Source organism: Protopterus annectens, chromosome 10.part0 (assembly GCF_019279795.1).
Source record: "Protopterus annectens isolate FY-2018-M chromosome 10.part0, PAN1.0, whole genome shotgun sequence".
In the NCBI taxonomy this organism is placed as follows: Eukaryota; Metazoa; Chordata; order Ceratodontiformes; family Protopteridae; genus Protopterus; species Protopterus annectens.
The window spans coordinates 402,759,176-402,775,544 of record NC_056744.1 but is presented as its reverse complement, the minus strand read 5'-3'; the positions used below and the strand labels follow the sequence as shown (position 1 = coordinate 402,775,544).

Sequence of the window (16,369 nt, the reverse complement as noted above, 5' to 3'; positions counted from 1 at the left end):
TCTACCTATTCTTTATCTGTAGTTACTAGTATACTGTCTGCAGATATATATAGGAAGGGTTTGTTTGGCTGTTTTAACTGCAGTTAGTGTAACTATTTTTCATGTGGGTGCACTTTGATTTATTATTTTTCATGTGGGTGCACTTTGATTTATTATTTTTCATGTGGGTGCACTTTGATAGTGATTGTATACTGACGGAGTTATATAGGGTTCTTGCTATGATTGTAGAGCTATGATTGTAGAACTATCATTTCTCTAGTCATCACTGCTATGTTTACCTTGATCTGCATTTTCTAGGGTATACCAAGGCTGTTTTTACTGCAATGTTTTAAATATTTCATCTGGTTTTGGACTTGGTTACAGTGACTATATAATGACTACATGATTTGTATAAGATGCTTGGACTGTAGATCTGTCTTTTCTAGTCTGTCATCACCGTGATGTTTACCTTGACTTGTGTTTCTTCCTAGGGTGTCTATGTCTAGGGTGTACAGTCTTCGTATTATAGTGAGGCTTAAATGTAGCTCTTTGTCTAGCTTGTCATCACCACTGTTTACCTTTTATCTGTGTTTTCTAGGGTATACCGTCTATACCAAGGCTTAGTTTGTTTGATGTTACAGTGAATATATAATGACTACATGATTTGTATAGGATGCTTGGACTGTAGATCTGTCTTTTCTAGTCTGTCATCACCGTGATGTTTACCTTGACCTGTTTTTCTTCCTAGGGTGTCTATGTCTAGGGTGTACAGTCTTCGTATTGTAGTGAGGCTTAAATGTAGCTTTTTTATCTAGCTTGTCATCAGCACTGTTTACCTTTATCTGTGTTTTCTAGGGTATACCGTCTATACTAAGGCTTAGTTCATTTGATGTTACAGTGAATATATGACTACATGATTTGTATAGGATGCTTGGACTGTAGAACTGTCTTTTCTAGTCTATCATCACTGTGATGTTTACCTTGACCTGTTTTTCTTTCTAGGTGTCTTGGGTATATAGCAAGGCTTAATGTAGTTGCTTTTCTTTGGGACTGTCAATGTGAAATATTTCATGTGGTTTTGAGCTTGTTACAGTGAATATACACTGGATATTTTCTAACGTTTTGTTGTGTAGATATTTAAGTTTTGAGACTACTTAAATACTTATTTAGTGACACTGGGCCACTCTACCTTGGCATTGGTCAAACTAGCAATGTTTATTAATATTGCACAGTAAGACTGAACACACTTTATTAGGGCCTTAAAGTTGCTTATAAGGAGTAGCTGGCAATGATTACGTTGTAGTCTGGGGAAAAGGGGGGCATAGTTAGTAAACTTGTGCCAGCCTTTCCCTTGTGTATATAAATCAGACCTCAAGTGTGTCTCAACTGCTTGAGCAGGGGCCCAAAGCACTGTTTGATAAATAGGGTGCTGGAGGTCTTCACTTGGCCACTATGCTCAACTCTAACTGTGCCAGTGGGAGGTGGTGGTGGGGATCTGGAGTGGAAAAGGGGAGAAACCAGCCCCAAGTTGACTGGTCTCTGTGCTTTTAAGAGAAATTGCACTTAATATGGGGTGTTGCATCTGGACTACTGTGGGGCTACGAAATTCGTCTTTATCATGTCTGCCCATACGGTCTCTTATCGTTATGCAAGTTATTACTGTTGCAGCCAGAGGGTATTATGATTGCTGAGTTACATATTTCATGTTTATCATTGTGTCGGCCCACACTATGTCCTGTTTGTCTTTATGCAAGTTATTACAGTTGTAGCCAGAGGGTATGATTGCTAAGCTGCCATGTATTTCATCTTTATCTTGTCAGTCCACAGTATGCCTGAACTTTCTTGCTGTGTTCAGACTCAGCTGGATAACTTTTGCACTGGGTTCTACATAAAAGTAGAGGGTCTTAATTTGGTGGACTGCTGTAGTGTCTGACCCATGTGTTTTACACACAGTTGAATGCCTTCTGTGCATATTCTGCTGTCACACCAGGTTCATGTGTAACAGCTGCAGAAAGTCCCTCAGACAGGAGTTGCTTCTGCCTTTCATTGCTTTACCTTCACTGTAATTTTTCATGAGGAGTCTCATTTTTTTCCCAATACCAACTTGGTATTACTAGGGTGTGAAAGTCTGGAGATTCACATGTGAATGTGAACTCTGGCTAGTGGCTACTGACTGACACAAGCCCCACCAGGCACTGGTGTTGGTCACAAGTGTTTTGATTTTCTATTAATAGCTGTTTTGGTTTATTGTAGTGTTGAGCAAGGATCCTGCACGAATCATGTTCAGGAAAAGGTCAATGGATCATCAAGAAGAGGCTGAAAGCGTGTCTCCTAAGAGGTTTTTCTGCAGTTATAATAAGGTGTGGGAGCAAAGCTACTCATGGGTGCGACCAGTTCCAAATGCAGATGCCATGGCAAAGTGCACATCCTGTGGAACAATTTTCACTGTAAAATGGGATGGGGAAAAGGCATTGAAAAGCCATCAGAAGTCAGACAAACATCAGCAAAGCCTTCAGCTCCAGAGGCAGAACCTCGTAATGACCAAGTTTATTCAGCCACGTAGTGTAACCAGTGAAGCTTCCAAAGTCACTGCAGCTGAAGTGACAGCAGTCTATCATGGAGTGAAACATGGTCACTCATATGTATCCATAGATTGTGGAGGTAAGCTGGCACCGACAGTCTTCCCTGATTCTACTTTGGCTGAAATTCACCTGTGGGAAGACAAAATCTGAGAGTATTGTCATGAATGTACTTGCACCTCATTCAGAGGAGCTCCTTCTGCAGGAACTTGGCAATTCCTATTTCTCAGTGGGATCAGATGCATCCAATAAAGGGAACAGAAAAATGTTCCCTTTAGTTATTCAGTACTTTACTCACACCCATGGCACACAACAGAAACTCCTTGATTTCTACGAGGATCATAACGAAAGTTCTGAATGTATCTTTACTGGAATAAAGGACATCCTTGTGCATAAAGGACTCAAAGTACAAAACATTGCTAGCTATGCTGCAGACAATGCCTCAGTCAATTATGGAAAGCACAGGTCTGTTTTTAAAAGTTTGAAATCTGAGGTGCCTCACATCATTGCAGCAAACTGTTTATGCCATGTAATACATAACTGTGCCAAGCATGCAAGCAAGTCCCTTGCAAAGTATGATGTGGAGACTCTGGTTTTGAAAGTACATAGTGAGTTTTCAGCATCTGCTAAAAAAATGGCACTGTTGAAAGGCTTCTATTCTTTCCTAGACCAGGACTTTAAGGAAATAATGCAGCATGTTGTAACAAGGTGGCTGTCTTTGTTCCCAGCTGTGGCAGGGCTGGTAGAATGTTGGCCTGCTATTAAAAGTTATTTTATTAGTCAAGGGCCTGAGGACTGTCACCCCCTTATCTGGAAATTTGTGGAGGCCGATGAGGATGGCATCAGTGGGGATGTCTCGGAGGCAGAGTGCTACATACATTTCATGCACTACATCCTGCAGGTATTCCACAAGTCTATAGCAAAACTTGAAAGTAACACACTCTCTGCTCCAGAGTTGTACACCGTGATGAAAAGTCTAAAAGATGAGTTGCAGAGAAGGCTAGATGACCAGTTCTTTGGTGCTAAAGTTTCATCTGCCTTACAGCACTTTACTCCAGCTGTCGCACAGCAGGTCTGTAGGACCTTCTGTGATTTTACAGTAAAGCACTTTGTTACCTACAGAAGTGGTTTGACTATGATAATAGTCCCTTTAAAGCTATGCAGGTCCTCAGCCTCCAACATCCTGTAACTTGGCCAGAACTGCGTACAGTTGCAGACCTCTTCAAATTGGATGTGGACATTGAAGCACTTTACTCAGACTACTGTGCTTTAACTGCTGCATTGCCAGCCCTGTTACAGATGACAGAGGCATCTGTAAGTGATCGCTGGGTGACTTTTTAGTAAAGCTCCAGACTGCAAGCCACTTTACAGACTGGTGCAGTTTGCTCTTTCAATCCCCAGCAATAGCTTTGTGGAAAGGGTTTTTCACTTATGGGGAATCGTGGACTGATGTAAGAAATAGAATGCTTGTGTCACTTGTGAAGGCAGAGTTGCAGGTCAAGCTAAACTTTAACATGAGTTGTTCGCAATTTTATTCATTTGTGAGAAATAACCAGCCATTACTTGAGGCTGCTAGATCAAATGCCAAATATAGCTTCAAGTATAAGCAATGATTTCTAGCAAAACTGTGAAGATACTTTAAACAGTTGCTTTTCTTTTACTATTGTGTGTGGTGAACCCTTAATGTACTGCTTTGAATGAACTGGTGTTTTTAATATCTAAGTAATTGTATTTCCATTTTAGTACTACCTGTGATATTAGACTTCGGCTTAGTTTTCCCATGCTTGTGTGTGATGTACTGTTGTATGTAGTGAACCTTTGAATGAAGTATTGCTAAATAAATTTTTTTTTAATTTACTTTTGACTCGGTGCACGTTTTTCTTCTTATTGGTAACTGTATGTGATATTAAAGACTTGTGCTGAAGGGTGCTAGAGTAAAGGGGTATGACTATTAAAGGGGATGGGTGTGGCTTGATTGGGCATGGGGCGGGGCTTGTTTGTCCGGAAATGGCACAGTAGAAAGGTGGCAACCCTATCCAATCGTGAACCGACCAATCAAATCAGTCCTCACCAAAACTAAACCAATCAGAGGACCACTATTTTACACCAATCCATTACCTACTTCCTGATTTTAATCTCACAAGGCAGCCAATAGAGGCCATCTCATTACGTCCGGGCCAACTAACAGTGTTTAACGCCAAAATCCAATGCAATTCCTGTCTGTCTAAAAACAGCACCCAAGGACCACCCCTAATATTTTGTGGCACTTTCTCAATAATAATAAATTTAAAACTATGTTCGGGGCAATCATAAATGTGTTTAAATAATGCGTTTGTTAAACATCTTTTACAGATCTCATAAAGATGTTCATAGATACTATCACGTAGCCTTCTCTCAGTTTTACCTATATAGAAAGCTAAGCATTGTTGACATAAGGCTGCATACACAACACCCCGAGTCTCACAACTGAATTTACCCTCAATGTTAACAAAAATACTGTTGATCTCAAATAGTTCACCAACAAATATGTGAGCAAAATAGGAACAAGACCCACATTTTAATATTAAATTATTGCCTACAATATTCCTTGGGTTAACATGTTCAGTGAAGCCCCTTTTAAAACAAAACATGGTTTTAACCCAATCTTATTTCTAATGGCACCATCTTCCATTAAAATAGACCTATTTTTTTCTAATAACATCCCTAGTGACATTGCTGTCAACATTAAGGGAAGAAATAAAGGCAGTGGCAAAATACTGAGCAATGGCAGGTATACACTCACTAGATGATTCTGCAGTGGCACTTCCAACGTTTAACTCAAGAGAAGGAACACGTTCAACTGAGACACTTAAAATAGGGAAAAAATAATTATTTTGTCTTTTTGTGACAACTTCATACTTAATATTATCAATAAAAACATCAGGATAACCTCTTCTTAGGAACATGCTTTTAAGAAGATCACATTCATCAAGAAAATCAGTGAAATCCGTAACCATATGGGCTGCCCTAACAAACTGGCCTTTTAGCACATATTTCTTTTGACTGTGAGGGTGAGAACTACTATAAAGTAGGAATTTATTTGAATAAGTGGGTTTTCTATAAATCCTTGAAGTGTAACAACCCTGGACAGCATCTTTTTCTATTTCCACATCTAAGTAGTGTACATAATTAAAACCCACTTCATAAGAAAGTCTCAAAAGAGATGTAGTATTGTTCAAATAACTATTAAAACTAGGTATTAGTTCTTCTCTGTCCCTCCAAACAATAAATATGTCATCCAGGTACCTTAAATATAACTAACAAGCTTCGAACCACTTATTTTGAAAAGAAACTGCTTCTCCCATTCCAACATAATGATATTTGCAAAAAGGCCCCCACAGGCAGCCCCCATAGCAACACCGGAATGTTGGACAAAATATTCATTTTCAAAAAATATATAATTATTCTTTAAAACTATTTCTAATAATTGTTCAAATAAATTAACAAGATCTTGCTTCAATCCCTTCCTTACTAAAAACTGAGAGAACCAAGTGATACCCACCTCATGTGGGATAACAGAATACAGATCCTTTACATCTACGGTAATAAACAAAAAGGTTAAAGGGCAATTTGCTGCAACGTTTTAGAAAATCCCACAAATCAACACATAAATGCTCTTCCTGCTTCAACAAATATTTTAATTTAAAGTACAAAAACTTGGCAAAAGGGACACTGATAGAATTCCGTGCATCTACAATAGGATGCATAGGTGGATCAAACGAGTCTTTGTGGATTTTTGGAAGGCCAAAAATGGTAGGAATAACTGATAAATCAGTTAAATATTTATACTCGTCTAAAGAAATACTGCCTTCAGAAAACATGTCCCTAAGTTGTAAACGTAACTTCTGATAAGCAATATTCAATTCATTTCTCAAAACTGATTTATATGTGTCACTAAAAAGCAAACTATGCATTTTGTATAAATAGTCCTGTTGGTCCATGACAACCAAGCCACCTCCCCTGTCTGGTTGCATAAACCTAACTTTCAAACTTTTCAACCAGAACAATAATTCATACTAATCTTTGGACAAATTATATAAAGAAGGATTGTATCTGGATGGTAAAAAGCATCTTAGGTCCAATTCACAACCCTTCTCGAAAAGGGCCAGTAAAGGATGCAAGGGAGGATTACAAATTTATTTGAGTTTGGCGGTTTATGTTTGTGAACCAGATGGCTTCAGGGGTGGACTCTAATTTTCAGCCATTATTTGCTGACAAGGATTCTTCTACATTGGCCTCATCAGTGGGTAATTTAACGTTAGAGATAGAGGAGAATCAATTACTAACAGGCTAGGAGGAGATGAGATAAAAATGATGATGTATAACCAATCTACAGGAAAGTCCTCAAGAGTAGATGGTATTCCTGTGGACGTTTGGAGGGAAAAACTGATAAAGATCTGGAAGGTTTTGTTTAACAGTATTTTAAGCGGAGGAGAAGTACCAGCATCCTGGAAGAAAGTGGTGGTAGCTGTAATACCTGAAGAGGGTAAAAATCCATTGAATCCAGCTTCATACAGACCCATTTCAATATTAAACCATGATTATAGGAGATTACTAGGCTACCAACCCGGAGGTCATTTTAAGCCTAGCCATTTCAACCCAATGCAATACTGTCGATGTACTAGTCAATACCCAAGACTACATTTAGTGATGACTGCCCATGTCCAGGAGGGTTGTGGGTGCTATCCCCAGTAAGAATTTATGGTACCCCATCCACACATCCAGGTTCCTCTTGAACACTGTCAGAGAGATGCTCTATTTCACATGAATTAGTAGCCTGTTCTAAAGATGCGGCAGTTGCTGGGAGATAAATCTGTCCCTCCAGCATGTCCTATTTAAATTGCAGGCCATATTTAGGTCCCTGGAACAGGTAGCCCTAAACCCATGTGAATTACGGATATGCAGTAAGTTCATTAGGTATGGGTCTTGGGTTGCTCTGTAGGCCAGGCATAAGTCTCCCCTAAGACGTCTATAGGATACAGAGTATAGTGACAGGGATTTTAGTCGATCCAAGTAAGGAACATGTTGGAGGCCCTTGATCTTCTTAGTTAGAAACCTCTGAGGTCTCTCTAATTGCTGTAGGTGCTTAGTATGGTACATATCGAATGGGGCATTATACTCAAATATGGGTCACATAAGTGTCAAGTATAGGGGGGATATAACTTCTTTTGCTCTCAAGGTAATGCCTCTACTAATCAAGTGAGCTATGTGGAAAGCTTTCCTTATAATGGTAGATACGTGGTGGTCGAAGTTAAGGTCATGGTCAACCTATGATCCTAGGACTTTTACCACTTCATGGGTACTTAGGGTATTGTTATTGATTTGATAGTGTATTAGGGACCTTGTTTGTGCAAAAGGGAATGATGATGCATTTCTTTGTGTTCAGTTTGAGACCGTGACTAATACACCAGTCGCTGGTATGTGTGAGACCATCCTGGAGTATACTGACATCATTTGGGGATTCAGTGATTGCACATAGTTTGCAGCCGCCTGCAAACTTAGTCAGCCACAGCCCTTTAGTTTTGACCCGAACTTCTGAGAAGTATATACCAAACAATAGGGGGCTTAGCATTGACCCCTGTGGCACCCCACTGGTAACAGGTCTGCTGGTTAATGTGGAGTCACCCACTTTGATAGTGTGTGTCTAGTTTGTGAGCCAGTTGGTAACCCATCTTACAATGAAGGAGTTTACATTCAGTTTGCTAAGTTTTCTGGTAATGCCTGAATGTGGGATTGTGTCAAAAGCCTTTGCCAAGACAAGGTATGCTGTGTGCACAGATTTGCCCTCATCAATGGCCTTGGTCACACTTTCAAAGAAATCCATCAGATTTAACAGGCAGGATCTGCCCTTCATGAAGCCAAATTGGGTAGGATCCAGGGTTTGGAGGTCACCCTATCTTTATTTATGAGGTCCATAATGATACATTCCATGGCCTTACAGATGAGGCTGGCCACGCTTATGGGTCTGTAATTCCTCAGGTCTGTTGTTAGGCTACCTTTGTGAAGGGGAATAACTGTAGCTGTTCTCCATTCTGTAGGAACAAATCCTGTGGTTAGGCTATGATTGAAAAGGGTACTTAGTGGTGATGCCAGTCCATGTTTTAGCTTGTTTAGAAGACAGCCTGAGATGTCATCTGGTCTCATAGAGGCCATGTTCTTTTCCTTGGACAGGGCTTTGAGGACCTGCTCTTCAGATATGTAAGGTGGGGGGAGAGTTTGTGGTAAGTTAGGAGGGGATAAGGGAGTGAAATTTTCACCAAACCTATCTGCTAGCAGGTTCTCTATCTTTGTGGGGTCAGTATGTGTGATACCGTTGGCCACCAGTCCTGTACATGCTTGGGTCCTACCCTTTAGGTTATGTGCATAGCTGTAAAAGGCATTATGGTTATCCTTGGCAGTACTTGCTAGGTTTTTCTCACAGGAGCTCTTGGTGGATTTGACAAGTTGTATTATTTGCCTGTTAAGGCAGAGGAGGGTGCTTTTCCATTGTTGGGTCCTTGTCTTTGTTTTCTTGGACAGCAACTTTTTGCATTTATTGTAGAGTTTGTTGATGCTGGAAGTCCACCATGGCAGCCTGATTTTACTTGGGGTTCTGGCTTTGATTATATCTGGTAAAGCCGAGTTTATACACTTATGCAAGTGATTGTACAGGACTTTAGTGTAAGCTTGTGAGTTCTGGTGCTAGTGTCAGTAGAAGGTGACTTTTAACTAATGAGGGTCCAATAGTTGCAGCAGTGCACTTGTTTGACATGTTGGTGAGGACCAGTCACTTAATAGGATGCATTTTGCTTTAGTATAGTTCTTAACCATTGCAGGTTTAGTTGGGCTTTCCAGGTTGAATTTTATTTCGAGGGAGACAGCTTTGTGGTCTTACTTCAATAATGAGGAAGTGACATGGTGTGGGGTGCAGTGCGTACACATGTTGAGTACTAGGTCCAATGTGTTTGATCCTCTGTTGGAGAGTGCAATATCTGGTCCAGGGTGTTTTTCTTGATGAAGTTCTGGAAATGCTGTGCCTGTTTGTTAGAAGCAGTGTACAGTTCCTAGTCTGTAGAGAGGTACTTTAAGTCTTCAATGAATATGGTACTTGGTTGGATGATGAGTGCCTCTAGTAGGTCTAGGTAAGAGTTTTGAGCTTCATGAGTCATAACAGGGTGACCTGTTGGGCCACTACATGGTAGGGAACCTTGTCTATAGAGACTTGGACATGGAAGAACTCCAGGACATCATCCTGCTTAACCAGCCTAGAGTTGTATTTGATGCTAATGTAGATTGAGACACCTCCACCTTTAGCCCCTGTCTGTGCTGCTGTTGGTCTAAATTGGCTGAAGGCACTGTAGCCTTCCACTTTCAGAGTACTTTCTGCAGCTTTAAACCAAGTCTTGGTAACAGAACAGATGTCTACATTCTCCAGAGTGAGGAGAGCTTGTAGGCTGTGGAGTGTTTTTGTTTAGGCTGCTAGCACAGAGCAGTAACACCTTAAGATTGTGCTGAGTATTTTTTTCTTTTTGCTATGTTAGTAGTTTTGCTATTTTGACATTACCTAAAAAAGACTGTAAGGGGATGAATAAAGTTTTATCCAATATCTGAAAACACAGGCGACAGGTGCAGATCATCTTTGGCAAGACAAAGTGGCCTGTTAACCATGTTCTTCCATGCTGACAGATATTGCATTCCCTTGGATTGACACCAAAATCTAAGCCAGTTATTAAAATCAATCATTTTCTGTTCATACTGTGGTATCATTCTTGGTGAAGGCAGAATACTGCTCAGTGTAAGGCACATACCTGTCTGTGCCACATATTCAGAGAGATCCATAATGTTTCTTTTCATATTGTCCACTGAGGTATGCCTCAGATCATTTACACTTACATGAAGTATGACAGAATCGTACTGGTACCTGCAGTGCAGGGACCTGAGTTAGTGGGTGATATTGCAGATCCTAGTTCTAGATTGGCAACTAACCATTACCTTCTCCTTGTCCATCCTGGTGAGAGGGGTATGTGTGTGTGTCATATAATATAATTCCCTATGACAAGAGTACTCGATAAAGTGTTTGCTTGGCTTGTGGGCTTTATTCTTGGAGGATCATTGGGTGTGAGCTTATGTGCAGTGTAATGTGTTGCTTTTGGTGTGTGCTTTAGTGACTGAGAGTAGGTGTTGCAATTTGGTGGCTTAGGAGGTCCTTGAGGTTTGGAGAGGTTTCTTTTAAGTTCCTCAGCATAAGAAGGTCTATATGTGTGATGAGCATATGTGTGAAGGATGTAGTGTGTATGTTTTTGACAACCTTGTTTGTAAGTGAGACTTTTACCTTCTATGTACATCTCCAGCATACAGTATTAGCTTCTTTTTGAATTAAAAGGTTGTCTGAGTACATAAGACAATTGCTATATTGTCTCAGGATGTTCATATCTACCAAGCTGGCCACAGAGGCATTAGGAAATTGGAAATCCACATTGTTAGGACCTCTATTAAGGTTGGGCTATTATGGTTTAGGGTCTTGGTTTTACAGGAGTCACCTGAGTGGTGTCTAAGGTGAAGGCTAGATCTTAGATAGTGCTATGACTTAAGTGCTGTATGACAGTATCTAGCTGCCCTAAACTCAGCTCCATGCATAGCCTTTCAGTGTCATGGGTTAAAGTTCTAAGTAGTAGCTTTATAGGTTTGCTACTAAACAGTGCACTGCTAAGTACCACTGAGCGATAAACAGCTCTGCAAAAACACACCTAACTTATAGTAAATAGAAAAAGATAAAATTTAACTCCCGTGATCTTTGACCAATAAACAGCTACACTTTAAGTTCTCTGGAGTGACTCCCAACTGAGAGAGACCAGGTAAACACCTTCTGCCACAGGAAGAATGATCCTGGAATTTCTTAATGTCAAAGCACAGCAAAAGTAACTCTCAAGTACAGATTAACAACCAATTAAGTCCCTAAAAAGCCCTCTGGCTGATGAAACAATCTCACTTTAAGTCTCCCCATGTCTTCCCCAACTTGTACTGACCAGGCTACTTTACTACTGCCACTAGAATTGCAGTCCCAGTCTTCTTAAAGTACAAACAGATTTTTGTTACCCAAAAAGTAAAAAGGTAAAAACTAGCTACAAGTAATTGTCCATTTAAACTGCCTTGTTTTTTCCCTGCTTGGAAAGGCCACTCTACATTTCTATTCCCACTAGAATCGCAGCCTCAGCCTTCTTAATGTAAAAGCACATTTTAGTTAGCCACAAGTGAAAAATGTATTGGAAAAAAATCAAATAACTAGCTACAACAAGTAATTCTCACCTTAAGCTTCACTGTATCCTTCTTAACTTGAACAGACCGGGCTACTTTTCTACTTCCACTAGAATTGTGATCCAGTCTTCTTAATGTAAAAATACACTTTAGACAGAAAAAAGTAAAAAGGTATCGAAAACAAATCAAATAATAGCCATGACAAGTAATTTTCACTATAAGCCTTCCTGTGAGCTTTCCAACTTGGACTGACCAGGTTACTTTACTACTGCCACTAGAATAGCAGAACCAGTCTTCTTAATACAAAAATACACTTTAGTTTGCCAAAACTATAAAAAGTACCAATTAAGTGCAACAAGTAATTGTCACATTAAGATCTCTTGTGTATTTCCCAGCTTTGACAGGCCAGACTACCTTTCTACCCCCAGTAGAATTGCAGTCCCAACCTTTTTAATGTAAAAACACACTTTAGTTAGACAAAAGTGAAAAGATATTGGAAGAAAATCAAATAAATAGCTACAACAAGTAATTCTCACTTTAAGCCTCCCTGTGCACTTCCCTAACTTGAACAGAACAGGATATCTTTCTATTCCCAGTAGAATTGCAATCCTGGTCTTCTTAATGTAAAAAGACACTTTAGTTAGTCACCAGTGAAAAGGTACCAGAAACAAGTCTAACAACTTTTTACAAGCAATTGCAAGTGATTCAAAGGCAGATAAAGCCAGTAATGAGGAAAAAAATGCATCTAGATTCTCCATTCTTGTAAGCTCATGTTTTAGTTCCCCCAGGGCTAAAGGTACTTTCTTAAGTATATGTTCTAATGGTACTGTATCATGAGATATTTTGAATTGGTATTGCTCTGGTAAGCAACATACTGCAGTAATTAAATCTGCAAACTTTTGCAATATGTCATCAGATGCCTCAGATTCTGCAGCCTTGCAGGAAATCTATTCAGTTTGCTGCATTCTCATTCAACTCTTAATGAAACCAAAACAAGAATATTTCTAATATAATTAAATGGGTCTTTTACAAACTGCTAGAATTTTTTTTGCTTGCATGCTGTGAATAAATTTCACCATGCTATACTTCCTATGTGCCAAATTACCCAACACATATGGTTGTTTTAACTGCATATTACAGTCATAACTTGGAATAGCACCATATATAGTTTAGTTTTGTACATCACTAGTGTGCAATCCACAGACTTTATATTGTGCTCTGAATATATCAGTAAACTACACCCTGGTTTAAACACAGTGCCTTACACTGATTTCAATCTTTACATTTACAAAATACTAAATTCATCACCCATACTGGACTTAAAATCAAGTTTTAGCATTAACAGTAAGTCTCAATTACAACAGTACTTAGTACTTTGAAGGCATTCAACTGCATTTTTGTTCTACATTTCCTGCATTGCCACAATGGCGACAAAGCATTTCCTGTTTTTTCCCATTACTAGTGTCAATAATATGGCTTCTTTTGGTTTTCTGAAGTGGAAATAATATACAAAATTTGAGTAACAGATGTTTCATTTCTTACATGCTGCTGCAAAATGGTTCTTACCATCACATAGCCTGCAGTTTTGATATGAACATCCATCCATCTAGTGTTGTTGAGCTGCACCCAAATCCTACAGCAACCCTATAAACACCTAATGTCATTTGCAGAATTAATTAAGTAAGTAGGGAATGGAAGCATTTTGCAAGACCTTTCTTCCATATCACACACACAAATCCAGACCCACAGGCTGACATGCCCACACTGTCACACACACACACACACACACACACACACACACACACACACACAAACACCTACAATTTGTGAGTGGACAATTCACCTATGGCACATCTTGTGAGAGGAAACCTGTGAACTTAGAGAAATCCCATGGTAACACATGGAGAACATGCAGGCTATGCACAGAAAGCAACCCAGCTAAGAATTAAACCCAACTTCTAAATCTGAGGTGATAATGCTCCTCGCTGCAACACTGTCTCCTCATATCTAAAACAATTAATTTTAATTTTAACTGTCTAGCTTCTTATAGGCAATATCTTAGATACTTTATTGTATTTTACATCATCACTTCCATTATAATCTAGCACATTGCTCTCGGGGCTCATTTTATCAAATTTGCATCCACATTTTTAAAGTTAGACACTTTCATTTCCTTTGTTAGATTTTTCAACTACATACTTGCAATTTTACTCACTCTCTCTGTGTATATCATATACTTTTATCTAAATCCAGTGCTGATTCCCTCAACAGTTTGTCTCTTACTTTTTAAATGCCACTGAAAATTCAGTCACTCATCAATAATAATGCAATTTGGCAATCCACAGTCTTTTGCTCTGCCATTTAGATTATTCACGTAAGCATTTACATCTTCCTCAGCACCTTCTTTCTGTATAAACAGTAAATCCTTGAAAATTATCAGATTTCTCTGTGACTCACTGTAGGCTTTACATTAATGTTTGTAAATGCCACTTCCTCTCTCTCTTCCTTTCTGTGGTTTCCTTTCCTTTGGATTGTAGAACACCGCACACTGAACATTTTTGACTTGTCTGCTGTCCAATCACAGTGAGATACAGCTCAAATGTCTGGATCCCCAGCTTCCAATCAATAGACAGATTACCATAAAGCTTGATAGACATTGGGTGGCTTTACTGGATTCATCATTAAACCATAATCAGAAGCTTACATTAATGTGAAAAATGAAAGAAATTGGTGATTCATCAGTTTTATGAAAAATATGCAACAGAAATGCATTTTAATATGAAACATTAATACCAAAATATTAAGGCAAACTCCTTGTGCAGTTAATAAGAATGATTAAGGCTATGAGCTGCTAATGAACTGCTAATAAACTGCTTCTTGTCCAGATTTTGATTCCTTCAGCCTCCATTTGCTTACTGTTTAACCTTGAGTAAGTCACTTAACCAGGCAGTTCTTTGGAGAAATTGGGTTGGGCTCTCAATGGATTCTAAGGCTGCATACCTAATAACTACCTATATGAAGATGAAAAACACAGTGTAAAATCATTACAGAACTATGGCACATGGATTACCCAGTGTAGTCACATCTCACAGTGGGAAATTCCTGTTCCTCTCCACGTCCTGTTACTCTGGCACATCCAGCAGCTCAAACAATAAATCTAGCATCATGGACTTCTCTTTTATAATGACACAATATAAGCTACATCTGAAAAGTATATCACAATGGTAAAGCAACAATGAGTAACAAAGGCTTAATGTTAACTTGTTGGAATTTTTACTTCAACTGTATGGGAAATAAGCATATGACATGCAAATCCCATTACTGGAAACACCCCTTTCTTAAAAGTTGTATACCACTGCATACTACAAAGAAAAATGACATATAATAACATTTGTACTTTCATCTTTTGTTTATTAAACTTTTGAGTGTGTCCAGGTTGTTTTTTTTTTTCCTTTGATTATTACGGTGCCTTATATCCAACATTCTTTACCACACTATTCCTTTGTTTGTGTTATTATAGCTGCAGTACCAGGAGAAATATACAGAGATAAAACAAATCCAACATCCATCAGCTTAAACTTTTAACATAATCACTTGAACAGACTAGATAAAGTATAAAACCTACCTCAGAATCTGTCCAGCAGATAGCAGCCGGATATGAGATGAGATGGGGAGGGGAAGGCCATTTTTTAGCCAGTTCAGCTGTGGTGGTGGAGTGCCAGAAGCAGTGCATTCAATGTTAATGGAGTTCTCCTGTATGGTGCTCAGTTCCTCGGGATCTTTGTTGTTGTTTTCAATTTTTGGAGGCACTAAGGAAAGAAAGATTCAACAATATTTTTTAATTAAAGTCATGTAGTATAAAAATGTTCAAGTAATAGTCTGACTCTCAAAAGTCTTATATATATATATATATATATATATATATACATATATATATATATATATATATATTTTTTTTTTTCACATGATAAACAAGGCACTATTTTTCATAGAATATGACTGCATACTAAACAACAGCTTAATTTCAGTCCTCCGAGTATGAAAACAGAAACTGATAAAAGCAAGCAAGAGAAACCATTATTTTGGGTAAAATGTAGTTACTGGCTAAAATATATACTGTGGGGATGCCACAAAGAAGAATTTTAGAGAACCTGAAAGAAAATCAACCAGAAAAGGTAAAGAAGAAACACTAGCTGGGAAGAATCTTGAGATATTCAGTAAAAAGCAATTCAAGCTTCAGATTTGGTTCAAGAGATAGCTTCTAGTAATTTAGAAGAAAAAATAAATAAATCAATTGTATTCAGGTGTGATTAAAATAAATAAAACATTGAAGGGATATATAAACTCAAATAACAAAAGGCTAGAAGAAACAGAAGAAGCTTTAACTAGCTATTCAGATGAACTGATAAAACTGAAAAAATCAGAGGTTGAAATGAAAGAAAGGTTGGCTGAGTATAAGATGTCCTCTTCTGATTCTACCAGGTACAAAATAACACAGTCTGCAAATAAAGACAACTTTTCTTGAATACCATAACAAT

At 38.7% G+C, this 16,369-nt stretch overlaps 1 protein-coding gene across 1 annotated transcript in view; it reads right to left on the bottom strand.

The window, feature by feature from the left end:
- Window positions 1–16,369, bottom strand: part of HMCN1 (hemicentin 1) — a 5,606,893-nt gene that overhangs the window by 1,261,124 nt on the left and 4,329,400 nt on the right. The window contains exon 66 of the mRNA XM_044085314.1: window positions 15,457–15,640. Within this exon, the coding sequence (XP_043941249.1) occupies window positions 15,457–15,640 (184 nt within the window). The remainder of the gene's footprint in view (window positions 1–15,456; window positions 15,641–16,369) is intronic.